This window comes from Pteropus vampyrus, unplaced genomic scaffold (genome assembly GCF_000151845.1).
Source record: "Pteropus vampyrus isolate Shadow unplaced genomic scaffold, Pvam_2.0 Scaffold23, whole genome shotgun sequence".
NCBI classification, from domain to species: domain Eukaryota; kingdom Metazoa; phylum Chordata; class Mammalia; order Chiroptera; family Pteropodidae; genus Pteropus; species Pteropus vampyrus.
The window spans coordinates 1,030,714-1,043,830 of record NW_011888804.1 but is presented as its reverse complement, the minus strand read 5'-3'; the positions used below and the strand labels follow the sequence as shown (position 1 = coordinate 1,043,830).

The 13,117-nt window shown below is 56.8% G+C and overlaps 1 protein-coding gene and 1 long non-coding RNA gene across 5 annotated transcripts in view; one reads left to right on the top strand and one right to left on the bottom strand.

The window, feature by feature from the left end:
- The first annotated feature begins 37 nt into the window (after positions 1 to 37).
- LRRC43 (leucine rich repeat containing 43) overlaps positions 38 to 13,117 on the top strand; it is a 33,115-nt gene continuing 20,035 nt past the window's right edge. Inside the window, exons 1-13 of one of the 4 annotated variants that reach the window (XM_023528203.1) lie at positions 38 to 53; positions 972 to 996; positions 1,910 to 2,020; positions 2,296 to 2,435; positions 4,361 to 4,599; positions 5,224 to 5,420; positions 6,222 to 6,466; positions 9,434 to 9,575; positions 9,749 to 9,898; positions 10,303 to 10,482; positions 10,909 to 10,936; positions 11,066 to 11,110; positions 13,036 to 13,115. In XM_023528203.1, coding sequence (XP_023383971.1) covers positions 2,329 to 2,435; positions 4,361 to 4,599; positions 5,224 to 5,420; positions 6,222 to 6,466; positions 9,434 to 9,575; positions 9,749 to 9,898; positions 10,303 to 10,482; positions 10,909 to 10,936; positions 11,066 to 11,110; positions 13,036 to 13,115 — 1,413 coding nt within the window. In that variant the 5' untranslated portion in view covers positions 38 to 53; positions 972 to 996; positions 1,910 to 2,020; positions 2,296 to 2,328. The other 3 variants (XM_011356041.2, XM_023528202.1, XM_023528201.1) reach the window with 3 other exon arrangements.
- LOC105289191 lies at positions 11,844 to 12,728 on the bottom strand. The gene is made up of 2 exons (XR_895649.2): positions 12,556 to 12,728; positions 11,844 to 12,339 (listed from the first exon to the last, which is right to left on the bottom strand). It is a non-coding gene; the product is annotated as an uncharacterized LOC105289191 (long non-coding RNA).

Below are 13,117 nucleotides of genomic sequence, written 5' to 3'. Positions count from 1 at the left end.
CCCGGGCCTGCGGGCACGGCCGCGCTCTCCCGGAGACACCAGGCCCCTTCGAGGTGAAAAGCTCGTCGTGAGAGCGATGTCTGCGGTCAGGACCCGCGGCGGCCCGGCGGCCGGAGCGTCCCCGGCATCAGCTGGCCACCAGCTAGGCGTCGTGGTGCGGGGCGGGGAGCGTGACGTCGAGGCCGCGGCTGCTCGGCGCGCGGGAGCGTCCGGGGTCTGGGACGGTTCCGGGGGGCTCGGCGGGAAGCTGGGCCCAGCTTCCGCTAGGGGGCCTCGGTGTTTCCTCTGCAAACGGGCTGAGCGCCTACTGCGTGCCGGACCCCGTGCTGAGCTCTAGGGCCTCACAGGTGTCGTCTAAGGGCCTCTGAGGAAGGGTGTGGGAGAAAGTAAACTCTGGGACAAATGTGTTCATCTCCCACTGATGGCCTCTAAAGGCACTGAATTCACCTTCAAAAACCTTTCCTTGATTTCCGGTCGCTGGGCATCCCACAGATCGCCTTTGGTGCCTCCCGGCTTCTAGGACATAAATCATTCCTTAAATATTTAATCACCTTTACTCGCATCTTCAGGTTCCTAGCGACTCCTAAAGGCAGGAATGGGCCTTTTTATTATTCTGTTTTCTCTCGTCTTTAATTATCTCCATGATTAATAATTGGTCAAAAGTATGGCTTACTCACTGTCTAAATCCTTGAGAGGGCTGAGTCATAAACAAATTCTCCGCCTCCACTACTGCAGAATAAGTCGCGCTTTCTTCCTCGAACTTGGCGAACATGGAGGGAGCTGATCCCCAGAGAGGAGGACGTGGGGAGCCCCGGGGAGGAGACGGTGGAGGACCTGCTGGGCCTGGTCTGCAGCCCCCACTCGCCCTGGGCTCTGCTGGAGGGTTCCAGTGCAGAGGATCGTTTTCTGAGAGAACTGGCCATCCAGAATCCCCTGATGCTCAAAGACACCTTCTTCTATTCCTATTTCAGGTCCCTGCATGTGGTGGACAAGGAGGTGAGCAGGGGAGCGGGCACCAGCATACAGAGGTGATGTTAGGAGGCTGTCCCCTCACGCACTTAGTGGGGAGACCTAGGCGTTAGGTGGGAGGGGGCTGGGGGTAGCTCTGCCCTCCTTGTGACTAATCCTACGGGGCAGATCCACCAAGCAGAGGCAGCTGCTCACTTATTTATTCTTTGTTGTGTTTTCCTCCTTTACCCCGAGAGGGAGTCCACTGTGCATCTTCTAGAGCTGATTTCTGGAGCACCCTGCCATCAGCCACCTTTCCAAGTGTTCGTACTGGTTTTACTTAATTGAAACTGTGGGTGCCAGTTTAAATGAAGTAATTTCTGTTCCTAAAAAGCCTTCTTTGCTCATCTCAATAACAGAGCCCCGAAATTGCATGGAAATGTGGCCTTGGCCTTCCCGAGTTTGCTTCTCTTTTCTCAGAGGAACTGAGTCACGCAGTACTTGGGGGACGAGGGAGGAGGGGAGCAACTCATACCCGTTTGCCTGGCACCCGCCCATGTCCCTGGAGCCCCTCGATCCTGGGCAAGCTGGCACAGTCGGTCACCCTAGAGAAGAGAGGCCCGGCCAGGAAAGGCCCCTAATGTTTTTGAGGAAGATAGCAAAGGACATGGGCTTCCCGCCCTCGGGAGTCACAGCCCAACAAGGGACACTAAGCTGGGAACTGCACAGCGCCTACGGTTCGAGCAGGGGCGAGGGATGAGGAGGTGAGAAGTCACTACGGTGACCGAGACCCTTGGATCCTGGCAGAATGAGGCAGAAACTCAGAAGAGTGGAAAGGGCTCGGGAGACGGGCCGGTCAGTCTGCCAGTGGCGAGGCCATTGCCGCCTCCTGCGGTCGCGGTGTCCGCTCCAGCGCTGCCTCGCCCACCGCGGCTCGTAGCTTCCTCTCCTCCTCTTCCAGGTGAGACTGGTGGATAAGGACCTCCTGAAATTCCGGAACCTCGAGGAGTTGGTACTGAGCGCCAATCAGATCCAGGAGGTTGACGCCGTCAATCTGCCCCCGACTCTCAAGGTAAAGGAGCCCAGGTCGGGTCTCTGAGCCAGCGCGGCCCAGGCCCGGGCTCGGCAGAGGTGAGCCACGTTCCTCCAAACGTGCTCTTTCCGTGGGACCCAGCAATTCCCTCCCTAGGGACAGCCGAAGGCCAGCGTCCTTGTCATTCCTCTGCTGAGTCACCGGCGGGGAGAGGGAGCGTGGGTCAGGGCCTAGGCATGTGGGGTGGGGCGGCGATGGATTGGGTTGTCCAGGAGCAGCCTCACCCCTGAAGTCCTGTCGGGTCGGTCTCCCAGGTGCTGGAGCTGTACGGCAACAGCGTGACCAGCATGGCCTGCCTGTGCGCGCACCCCCCACCAGGCCTCCAGCACTTGGGGTTGGGCCACAACAAACTGCTGGGCCCCTTGCAGAGCCACTACGTCACCAGGGAACACTGGTAACGCGGGGGCCCCGGATGGGAGGTGGGGAGGGGGAGAGGGGTGAGGGGGTAGTAAGGGATTAAGCGTTAGATTGGGGTGTTCCTCGGTGGCTTGAAGAAGCCCACTTTGTGCTTTTCTGTAATAACTCATGGTTGGGCTGCTGACTCCAGACCTAAGATTTATTTCTCTGATCCAATAAACCAAAAGTCCCACGAAGCCCAGGGCAGAACACCGAGATGGGGCGAGGCCCGGCAGACCAGTTAGAGCCAGATCTCCTGACTTGGGCACAGCTGACATTTGGGCCGGACGATACATTTGGACTGTCCCGTGCCTGGCAGGAAGTCGAGCAGCATCTCTGGCCTCTACCTGCTGGATGCCAGTCGCACCCGCCCCGCCCCAGCTGTGACAACCGAAATGTCTCCAGGGAGTGTCAGGCCCTCTGGGGACAAAATCACCCTGAGCTGAGAGCCGCTGCCCCACAGACAGTGCTTGGTTTGACTTTGACCCCTTGGTGGGTGAGCAGTGGAAACGGAAGACACCGGATCCGAGGGGCCTGAGGGGACCAGAGGCCCCCGGTGAGGCCACCAAAGGCGGAGAGGCTGGGAGGGCTTGTCAGAGGAGGCAGTGAAGAGGTGCCGGGGCGTCTGCGTCCTCGGTGGCGCCTCCGGGTCCCGAGGCCCACAGGGGCAGAGACAGGGCAAAGGTCAACATGGCCTCCTTGCTTTCCCGTGACCTGGGGAGTGTGCCGTTGGAAGGTCGCGCGCTCTGACCATCGTCTCCTCCTCCCCCGCTGCTCCTCGTGGCCACGCTTTCTCCACCACGTGCGGATGGTTCTGACTGCTTTCTCGCACTGGCCACAGCTGTCAGGGAGCGTAAGCGGGAAGGAGACGTTCACTTGGACTTGAGACCCGACCCTGGGGAGAGTCCCGAGTGTCCCAACTTTCAACATGGAAAACAATACTTACTGTAAACCTAGGTGGCCTGCTGGATGCTGAGCGGGTTTCATAAAAACCTCCACCTTTCACTGTTTTTTGAGATTAAAAGGAGGGTGGATGTCGTGAGACTCGACTTCGCAGATGGTTCTGTTGAAGAAGGCTCATGGTGGGTAACGTCCCTGAGCCGGTCCCCAAGACATGTTCCTCTCATGTCCCCACCAGCTGGCCAGCATCACGGGCAGAACGGGCTGTGAGAGGAGGACGGGCGGGGAGGGGACGTCCCTGAGTCAGTCAGTCAGAGGCCAGAGGCCAGAGGCCAGAGGCCGTCGGGCCGATGGCGAGAGATCGGCTGAGGAGGTGTCCCCTGGCGTTCGTCTTGCTGCCGTCCTCAGAGCCGACATCAGTCTGCTTTCCAGTCTGCACGGCAGGGAAACTGCCCTGCCCCCTGCCTGGCCCCCTGTGTGTCCCCTGTCCTCACGGGTGCGTCCTCCACCCACGTGCCCCGAGAGGGAAGCGAACGGCTCCCTGCGATCACACGCCCATCTGGCTTTGGGAAGCGTCCTCCAGCTCCCGGACCCCTCAAGCCCCCCGCACCCCCTCCCAGGTCCTCATGCTCCCTGCCCCTCCTCCCTGACCCCCCGCTCCTCCCCAGGGGGCCTCCCTCTGCCCTCCCTGCCAGTCTGTCCGTCTTCATTGAGAACCTTCTAGATGCACAGCACCGTATCAGGCTCCACGAGAGATGCCGAGACGTTTAACCTAGTAGACGGGGTCTGTGTGTCGGTAGGAGTCAGGTGGACTCGGGTGTGACGAGGGCCATCCTGTGTCACAGTGAGGGTGCCAGTATAGTACAGAGGGGACAGTAGAGCCAGGAGGTCCTTCCCGATGGACCTCCTGGAGAAGGGGACCAGCCTGGGTCAAGGGCCCCCCGAGGCATGCGAGCCGTGGTGGGCAGTCTGGACATCCTGCTCACGGGCCGCTCGCCGCCTGGACGGCTCTGCTCACCCTAGGCCCCACCTCGTGTCGCTGGACTTGGGCTTCAACGACCTGACAGACCTGCAGGGCATGGTGGGCAGCCTCAGCTCCCTGAGGCACCTGAGGCTGCTGGTGCTGCAGGGCAACCCGCTGGCCCTCGTGCCGTATTACCGCGGCCTCACCGTCGACAGCCTGGCCCGGCTCTGCGTGCTGGATGACATCACCGTGTCCCCCAGCGAGAAGCATCAGTTCCGGGGCATCAGCCACAGCGGGGGTGAGGTCGCCGATGCCTGGGCTCCTGCCTTCCCGAGCCGCTGCCCGTCCGCCACCCTGCTGGGCGGACTGTCCCCACAGCTCCCCGGGGGACACGGGCCCTGGTTGGGTGCAGCTCACTTCTTGGTCAGAGATTTACTTAGTCCCCACGATTGGGACTTGGGGACAGAAGGGATAAGGAGGCCGGGTCCACCTCGGTCCCCTCCCTCACCAGGGACACGGGAGACATTCTGTCCTGGCTTCTGTGGTGGCTTGACATCCCCCCCTTGTGGCCCGCGCCACTAGCTACAGCAGACCGCTCTCCAGGTTGGGGCGGTGAAACATGGATGACACCAGCTGCCCCTACTGCGCGCAGGGCGCCTGCTGCGGTCACATGCGCCTCGATCTGTAACCATCCTGCAAAGCAGCTGCTTTCGCTTCCGTTATCCACATCGGGGAAACAAGGCTTCACTGGGTGTTTCGCCAAAAGGAGACTCACCCAAAGTCAGTGTTTGAACTTGACAGAGCCAGGGAGGAGCACTCCGGGGCCCCGCCTGGAGGCGGAGACTCAGGCCCTGGCGGCCCTCTACCCCCCCACATGCTCCCCCTCCCCACGCCCCTCACTCCCGCCCGCTCCCCCTTGCAGACTTCCTGCCACGCGAGGCACAGCTCCTGGTGATGATTGGCAATGTCAGAGGGGTTCTGGACAGCTCCATCCTGGACCCGGAACCAGGGCCCCAAGGCCCCTTCATCACGTACACCTATTACGTGACCTACGACTTCGTGGAGGATGAAGAAGGCGAAGGAAGCGAACTGGTCGGTGTGCTGGCCGAGGTGGCTGAGGTGTGTGTCCCCGGGCCGGCCGTGGCGTGCGGGGCGGGCGGGGCTCCCGTGCTGGCCGCCGAGGCCCAGCGGAGCGCGGAACAGGATCTTCCTGCTCCAGACCCCACTGCGAGCGGGGTCCACTTCTCCAGCTGCGCTTGCCTGTTGTCCCCACGAGCACACGGCCCACTGAGGGAGCCTCCCGGAACCCCACGAAGGCTCGAAGCCCTCCGGCCCCCACCTCCCTTCCCACCCAGAGGAGACCCCCGGAGGCCACGGGCTGGGACAGACGTGCGGCGTCCCATCGCGTGCAGACGCCCTTTTCACTCAGCGTAGGCCTCTCAGAAGAAAAGACGCTTTTATAAAAAATAATTCCGTTTCCGTCACAGCTGACGTACAGGGTTCGTTTTAGGCGTACGACATAGCGATTAGACATTGATAAAACTAAGTGACCACCCTGGTCGAGCACCCACCTGGCGCCACGCACAGTTACCACAGTATTGCTGACCCTGTTCCTTAGGCCACGCTCCGCGTCCCCGTGACTATTTTTATAACCGCCAATTTGTACTTCTTAATCCCTTCCCCTTCTCACCCACCCTCCCATCGGGCACCCCCCAAAATGTTCTCTGTATCTATGAGTCTGTTTCTGTTCATTTATTTTGAGATTGGCTTTTTTTTTTTTTTAACTTCCTGCCTCCCAAGTTCACGTGTGTGCAGCTGCTTCAGACACCTGTACTAACATCCACGCGGCCTCGGGTGAGCACCCCAAGGCCCTGCCTTGGCTGGAAGTTCGCGTCTCGAGTCTTATCTCTTCTCTGGCAGATCGTCAAGCCCTCTCCCAGCGTGGAGCAGTTAGAGGCCGTCCCTGCAGAGGACATCCCTGGCGAGCACGTCCCCGAAGAGGCCGAGGACGTTGCAGAGTCTGTTCCGACGACGGCGTCCCAGTCGGGCGAGCTGGAGTCCGTAGTCTCGGGCGGCTCGGTGGCCCTGCCCAGGTCCACAGACTCCGCAGAGGAGCTGGCCAAGCTGCGGCCCCGGATTGACCCCCGGCTCTGCCCGTCCCCAGGGTAAGGACGGGCTTGGCAGTGCAGGGCCCAGTCACTGGCGCGTCCTCTCGGCGTGGGGCGCAAAGGCGGGCTTGGGTTTCGTGCTGGGCTCCTCCTTTCACAAGGCCTGACCTTCCCCTCAAAGTGCAGAGAGTCTCCTTTCCCTGGATGGCCAGGCTTTTCTGAATGCTTGAGTTTCTTTAGTCAATGGAGTGAGACTAAATGGACAGCCCTTTTCATTTCAGCCTTGAGGTTGAAAACCTTTTCCGTTTTACCTGTTAACTCGCCTGGAACTTACTCTGGCATCTACCACGTGCTGTGCATCCCCAACCTGACCGAGTGCCAGGAGCTTTCTTGCTTTTTTAAGTCCGGTCCGGTCCAGTCCTCGGGCTTCGCATGTGTCACGTAGCTTGTCTTGATAAAGAATCTTTTTTGGATGATGAAGTGTTTTACAAGGACTTAGAGTCAGTTCTCGCTTAGTGTTGAAGCTCTATTAACCAATTTTGTACTGATTTTAAGACACTGAACTTTGTTTAGGTTATTATTTTTTTTACAAAATTCCTGCCATCAGCTTTTCTTACTTGATCCTTCTGAAGACCAGAATGCAGAAAACAAAATTCATAACTGAGTTCCAGCTAACTGGGCTTTTACCTCACGCAGACTTCGCTGCGGAAGTCCTCAAGGAATCTGAGAAGCTAGCTTCTCTTAAGATGCGCTATGAGAGTTAATTTTTAAAAAATTATGTAAAACCTCAACCGAAAGAAAATGATATAGGCTCGTTGAGAATGTGGGGGAGCCAAAGGCGCTCATTCCCTCGTGCTGGTGTCCCCACCGGTGACAGAGCAAAGGGACGGCTGTTCCAGCTGCCGGAGGGAAGACAGTGACGGAACCAGCCAGTCAGGGCCAGGGCGCAGTCACAGCTGACTCCACTGTTGTGGTCATTTTAATTTTTGGAAAGATTAACAAAAAAGAAGGAGCCACGGATAATTCTACCACTTAAAATATTACGTCGATTAGAAAGATGTCCTCCCTTCCATCCAGCTCATCCCATAGAATGAATGAATTGCTCTTCCCAGGCATGACTCTGGGCCATAGGACCACAAGCAAGTAAGATGGACAGTGCCAGGTTCTAGGGGGCCCTGGTCCATCTCGGGAGGGGAATGAACAAACAGCGATTACCCTACACTCCACGTAACAGCTGCTTCCCCGGGGAGGTACAGGAGAGGGTGGCCCTGTGATGACGGCTCGGAGGAGCAGACGCCTGAATGTGCAGGAAGGTGGGCACCGGAAAGCAAGGTGGCTGGAAAGGCAGGTGGAAAGAAAGCCTATTTTGTCCTAAGGGGAAACTATCAGAAAGTTTGAAGCAGGGGAGTACCAAAATCAGATTCGCAGGGAGCCGGTGCAGGCATCGGGGTCCCGGAGCCCCTGCTGGTGGAGCCTCTGACGTGTCTTTTCGCCTGAGAGGCACAGTCGTTGATTCTGTCTCAGATCCCTTCCATCTGTCTGCGGCACTGATTTTTAAAATCGGTTACCGTCGCGTTTGTTTCCTCCATTTTTATGTTTCCCTTTTAACATCTGTTTTCGTGCGGTTGATCCCCACAGGGTGCAAGCTCTGGGCTGAATTCTTTTATTGGGTTTCTGTTATATTTTAGTCCATAACTTTATTTTGATCCCATTCTCCTTTGAGGGAACATTTTTCTCCCGTCTCAGAGCCGGAATGAGTATTTTATTCCGTTTTCTTCTAGTTTTTCTTAACGTTGAACTCAGACACACTTTAACTTGGTCGTAGTATATTAGTCTCCTTCACGCTGGAGTCCAGTTGTTGAAACAATGTATGTACCACTATTTCCCAATCACGGCCACGTAGTGTGTCCTCATAAACATCTCTCTAATTATGGATCCTGAATTCTGGTCTGGGGGTCGTTGTTTCTGCTTTCGACCCAGTATCTTAGTATTTTGAGAGTTTTTACTTTCCAATATGCTTTAAAAATCTGGTGGCGTAAATTAGCATTTGTTTATTTATTTATTAATGCACCTATTCATTCATAAAACACCTGTTTTGGCGTGCCAGGGATTAGACCGGGCACGAGGTGTGTGCACATGAACAGTGACACGTCGCATTCCTGGGGGTCACCGTTTACAAGGTCATGATCTTTTCTTATTGTGATAGAATATACGTAAAAGTCCCCGCGCAGTTCTGTGGCATTAAGTACATTCACGGCGTCGTGCAGCTGTCTCCACCGTCCACCTCTGGAACTTTCTTTTCTCAAACTGTAACTCTAGGCCCATTAAACACTGACCACCGCCCCACCCCGCCCATGTCCAGCTCGTGGGAACCTCTTTCCTGTTTTCTTCTTCTACGAGCGTGGCCGTTCCCGCGTAAGTGGCGTCATAACGACGCTTGCTGTTCTGTGTCTGCCGCGTTTTGCGTGGCATCGGGGCCTCAGGGTTCGTCCACGTTGTTCCGTCGTTGTCACCGTTCCCTTCCCCTGTTCCATCGCGTGAGCAGAGCGCATGTCCACGCGTGGGTCGTTGTGCAGAGTGCTGCTGTGGGCCCTGGGGCGCAGGCATCGTTCGAGCCTCCACCGTCCTGGGTGTGCTGCTCCGGAATCCCCGCCTCCCCGCCGGGTGCATCTGCACACCCAGTTTGTCAAGCCCTGTGACTTCCAGAGAGAGGTGTTTCCTGGCCCTGGAGAACCACTTTGTAACGATTCAGGAAATTCCGAATAGTCTGTTTTATTCCTTTGCCGATGTTTTTAAAATCTCCTGACTCGTTTCTAGTTGGTTCCCATCTGCCGCTCAGCTCGCCGTCACCCGCGAGGGAAGTCTCCACGTGGCCTTCACGGGTGCGCTTTCTCCTCTGCCCGTGTCCCTGCCCGGCCTCCTGGGCCCCTCCCTGGTCTCGCTCTGTGCCCGTCTCCTCACAGCGCCCCACGGCCTCGTCCCTGGTCCTGGACGATGACACCCCGTCTTCATCTCCCCTCCCAGGACAGTCCTCTTCAGCACCGTCCGCAAGCCCTGGGCCAACGTCATCCCCTGCAACTATGAGATGCAGCACACGCTCAGGGACCTGGTGCCTCTCAAGGCCTTCCTGCTGGCGGGGACCACCGTGACCATCGTGGAGGAGAAGGTGGAGTTCCCCGTGGTCGACACGTTGCCCCCCGAAGCCCCCCTTTCCAGCTGCCCATCGGGGTGTCCGTAGCCCTGCTCCCTTGTCAGCATGGCCTGTGCACCTTTCCAGAAAGATCCCAGCCAGCCCCAGCTTAGCCCGAGTTCACTCGAAGCCGTCTTGTTGTCCCCTAGATCCTGTCCTGGCCTCTGGTGGCCCCTCCCGTCGACGTCCCCTTGCCTGCCAAGAAAGGAAAAGGGGAAAAGGACAAGAAGGAGGAGAAAAGCAGGACGGGGAAGGACGCGAAAGACAAGGCAGCGAAAGGCGACACGGAGGCAGCCAAGGTCTGGCCCGGCCCGGCGCCCCCTGGCCTCGCCCTCCAGGGATAGACGGGGTCTGTCGCGACCTGCACGGCTAGAGGGTCAGCCTGGTGGGGGGCACAACGGGGGACTGAGAAAGACACAGAGACAGTGACACTGCGCTCATGGAGTTACAGTGGCCCCGAGGGAAGCTCGGGCGTTTATCATCTACGCTCGAAGGTCAGGGCCGGGGTGGGAGCCCTCCTCTCAGGACTTGCTGGCGACAATAGTTTCCCAGGGCCCGTCTGTGCCCGGTTATCTGTGCTAAACCACAAGCAGCTGTGTGTTCACCGTCCTGCTTCCTCTGCCCTTGGCAGATTATAACACGGCCAAGCATGGCTTTGCCAGTGCTTTGGCCACGGGTCAGGCTCAGATCCGGCTCCCTGCAGGGGTCCAAGAAGAAGAAAGAACTGCCCAAGGAGCTCCGCCAGGACCCGCCCATCCTGCGGGTGCTGGGCAGGGGCATGGTGGGCCTGGAGCCCCTGCTGATGGGGGAGCCGCTCGTGTCCACTGTCTGCAACTTTGGGGTGATCCGCACCGCGGAATCCGACAAGCTGACGTTTCTCAGGGTACAGTAAGGCCCCGGACACGCCCCTCCCCACAGATGATGCTGGGCAGGAAGGGCCTGGGGCCAGGTAGAGGGAAGGAAGGGAGGCAGTGGGGGAGAGGCTCTGAGCCCCCAAACGCCCTCAAGAAACTCCAGCATTGTTGGCAGGGCCCCAGAATGTACAGGAAGGACGGGGCCTCTCCTGAGGCAGCTGCGGGGGCCCCAGCTCTGTGGGTCACTGGCCCCTCGGGCAGCCTTCCCGGGTGTGAGGAGGAGGGCAAGTGATGGGCAGGGCTCCTCCTGAGGAGAACTTGCCCTCCCTTGGGGACCAGGAGAGGCCCCGGCAGGCGTGGGAGCGCCCACAGGCTGCACCGGACCCTGCGCCTGCACCCCGTTCCCAGCACCCCCCACTCCAGCGAGCATCTTATTTTGTGGTTCTTTCTCTCAGGATTCAAAGAATAAGAAAGCTAAGAAAGGTAAGAGGCAGTGATGGTGACCGAGGGCAAGGAGCGTGTGCCGAGGACCTGTCTTTGTCCGCTGGGGCTGCTGGGACAGAGCGCCACAGACTGGGTGGCTCGTGAACAACAGACCCTTGTTTCTCGCAGCCGTGGAGCCGAAGAAGTCCAAGACCAAGATGCTGGCACTGTCAGGTAGGGGCCTTCTCTGCGTCCTGACGGGGAGGGGGGGAGGGGTCTCTGCAGCTTCTCTCAGGGCACAAATCCCATTCGTGATGGCTCCGCCCTCGTGACTTAATCACACGCCTAAAGCTCCCCCTACCCATACCATCACCTTTGGGAGCTAAGGTTTCACACATGAATTGTGGGGGACGCAAACATTCAGACCGCAGCAGAGGGGCCAGCCTGACTTGGGACCCAAGGAATAGGAGGACGGGGAAGTGTATCTTTGGCCAGTGGGGAGGCCGTGCCCATCCTGAGGGCCAAGCTGGAGTCTTTGCTGCAGCCCTGAGGCAAGCAGCCTGCTGTGTGGCCTGCCCTGGGCGGGAAGAGCGTTTCAGGGGGCGGGAGCCAGGAGGAGGCGGGATCGGGGCTCAGAGTTGGGGCTGGCCCCAGGCGCTTCTGGCTCAGCATTTGTCCAGCTGACACATGCTACACCGTGGACGAACCTTGAGAACGTTAAGCTAAGGGAAAGAAGCCAGACACAGAAGGCCATACGTGAATCCATGGATAGGACGTGTCCAGAACAGACAAACCGCACAAACAGAAAGATTAGTGGCGGTGTAAGGGCTGGGGGAGGAGGGACTGGGGAGTGACAGCTAGTGGTGTGGGCTTCCATTTGGGGTGATAGAAACGTTCTGGAACTAGACAGCCACGATGACTGCACAACCTGTGAATATGCGAAACACCACCGAACTGTCCATTTAAAAATGGTTAAAAATGTTTCATTTTATGAGGATTTTATCTTAACGAAAAAAAGTCACTCAAAAAAGTATAAGGCAAGTATACAACATACACGTATCAGAAGATTGAATATTGTTAAGATGTCAACTTTTCTCAAACCGATCTATAGATTTAACACAATCTCAGTCATAATCCTAGAGGGATTTTTTTGGGGGGGTTGAAATCAGCGAGCTGATTCTAAAATGCACATGGAAATGCTAAAGACCTACAACAACCAAAACAATTTCGAAAAAGCACAAAGGACTTCAAGACCCATACAAATATTGACATGTGATTTGAGACAGAGCTGTGGAGTTAGATGATCTTAAAATTATTTGTCTACATTTTTGCAAATTTCTCTAATGTCTGGCTTGAGTGAGGACAGCTGCATTCACTAGCTGCTCCTGCAGTCAGTCCTTTGGGACGTCTTGCTGTGGTTGATGCATATGAAGGACATCCAGCCTTCCCGGGACATCTCATAACTGGAAAAGAGAGGAGTATTTTAGTGGGTTTTCAAATAATCATAGGTATTCTTCTTTGATAGCACATCCAATATGGCAACTAGTTTTCTTGAAGATTACAACGTGAAAGCTGAATCTATATGGATGAATTTTTTCATCATCAGTTATGTTAAAATCCATGGTGTCAACACTGCATTTTTTTTTTTTTTTTTTACACAGTAGTGAAGGCTGACTCACCCAGGCAGTTGTAAGATCAGAAGTAGGTTATTTGCAAAAATAGTCCACCGAGTTAGCAGATCTTCCAAATGTTGACACATCTCATTATCATTATCCAAAAATCACCTTTTTAAATATCGCCACCCATATCATGAGAAGAGTCTTTGAGTGTTGGAAAACTCAGTTCACGGTGGCAGATACAATGTTCCAAAATTCTGATTTCTACTTGAAAGCTCGTATTATAACTTCATCTCCGAGAATGCTTTCAGTAGTTTTCCCTGACTTCATTCCTTTTTATAGAAAACATCTGCCAGACAGATGTTTGGTTAACCGCATCCGCCCGTGTCCTTTCAAGTGAACCGGTGGCCCCCTAGTTCAGTGCGATTTCACTCGATTCGTTACCGGGTCTGGCCGCCTCGCGCTGGGGGCGCCGCGGGCGTTCCGGGGGCGGGGCGCGAGCCCCCCACGCCCGCAGACTCACTCGCTGCTCCGCTTTCTCAGCGTTCGAGAGCGACTACGCGCCGGAGCCGCTGACCGTGGAGGTCCAGATCCAGCTGAGCCAGTGCCGCTCGGCCGAGGAGGC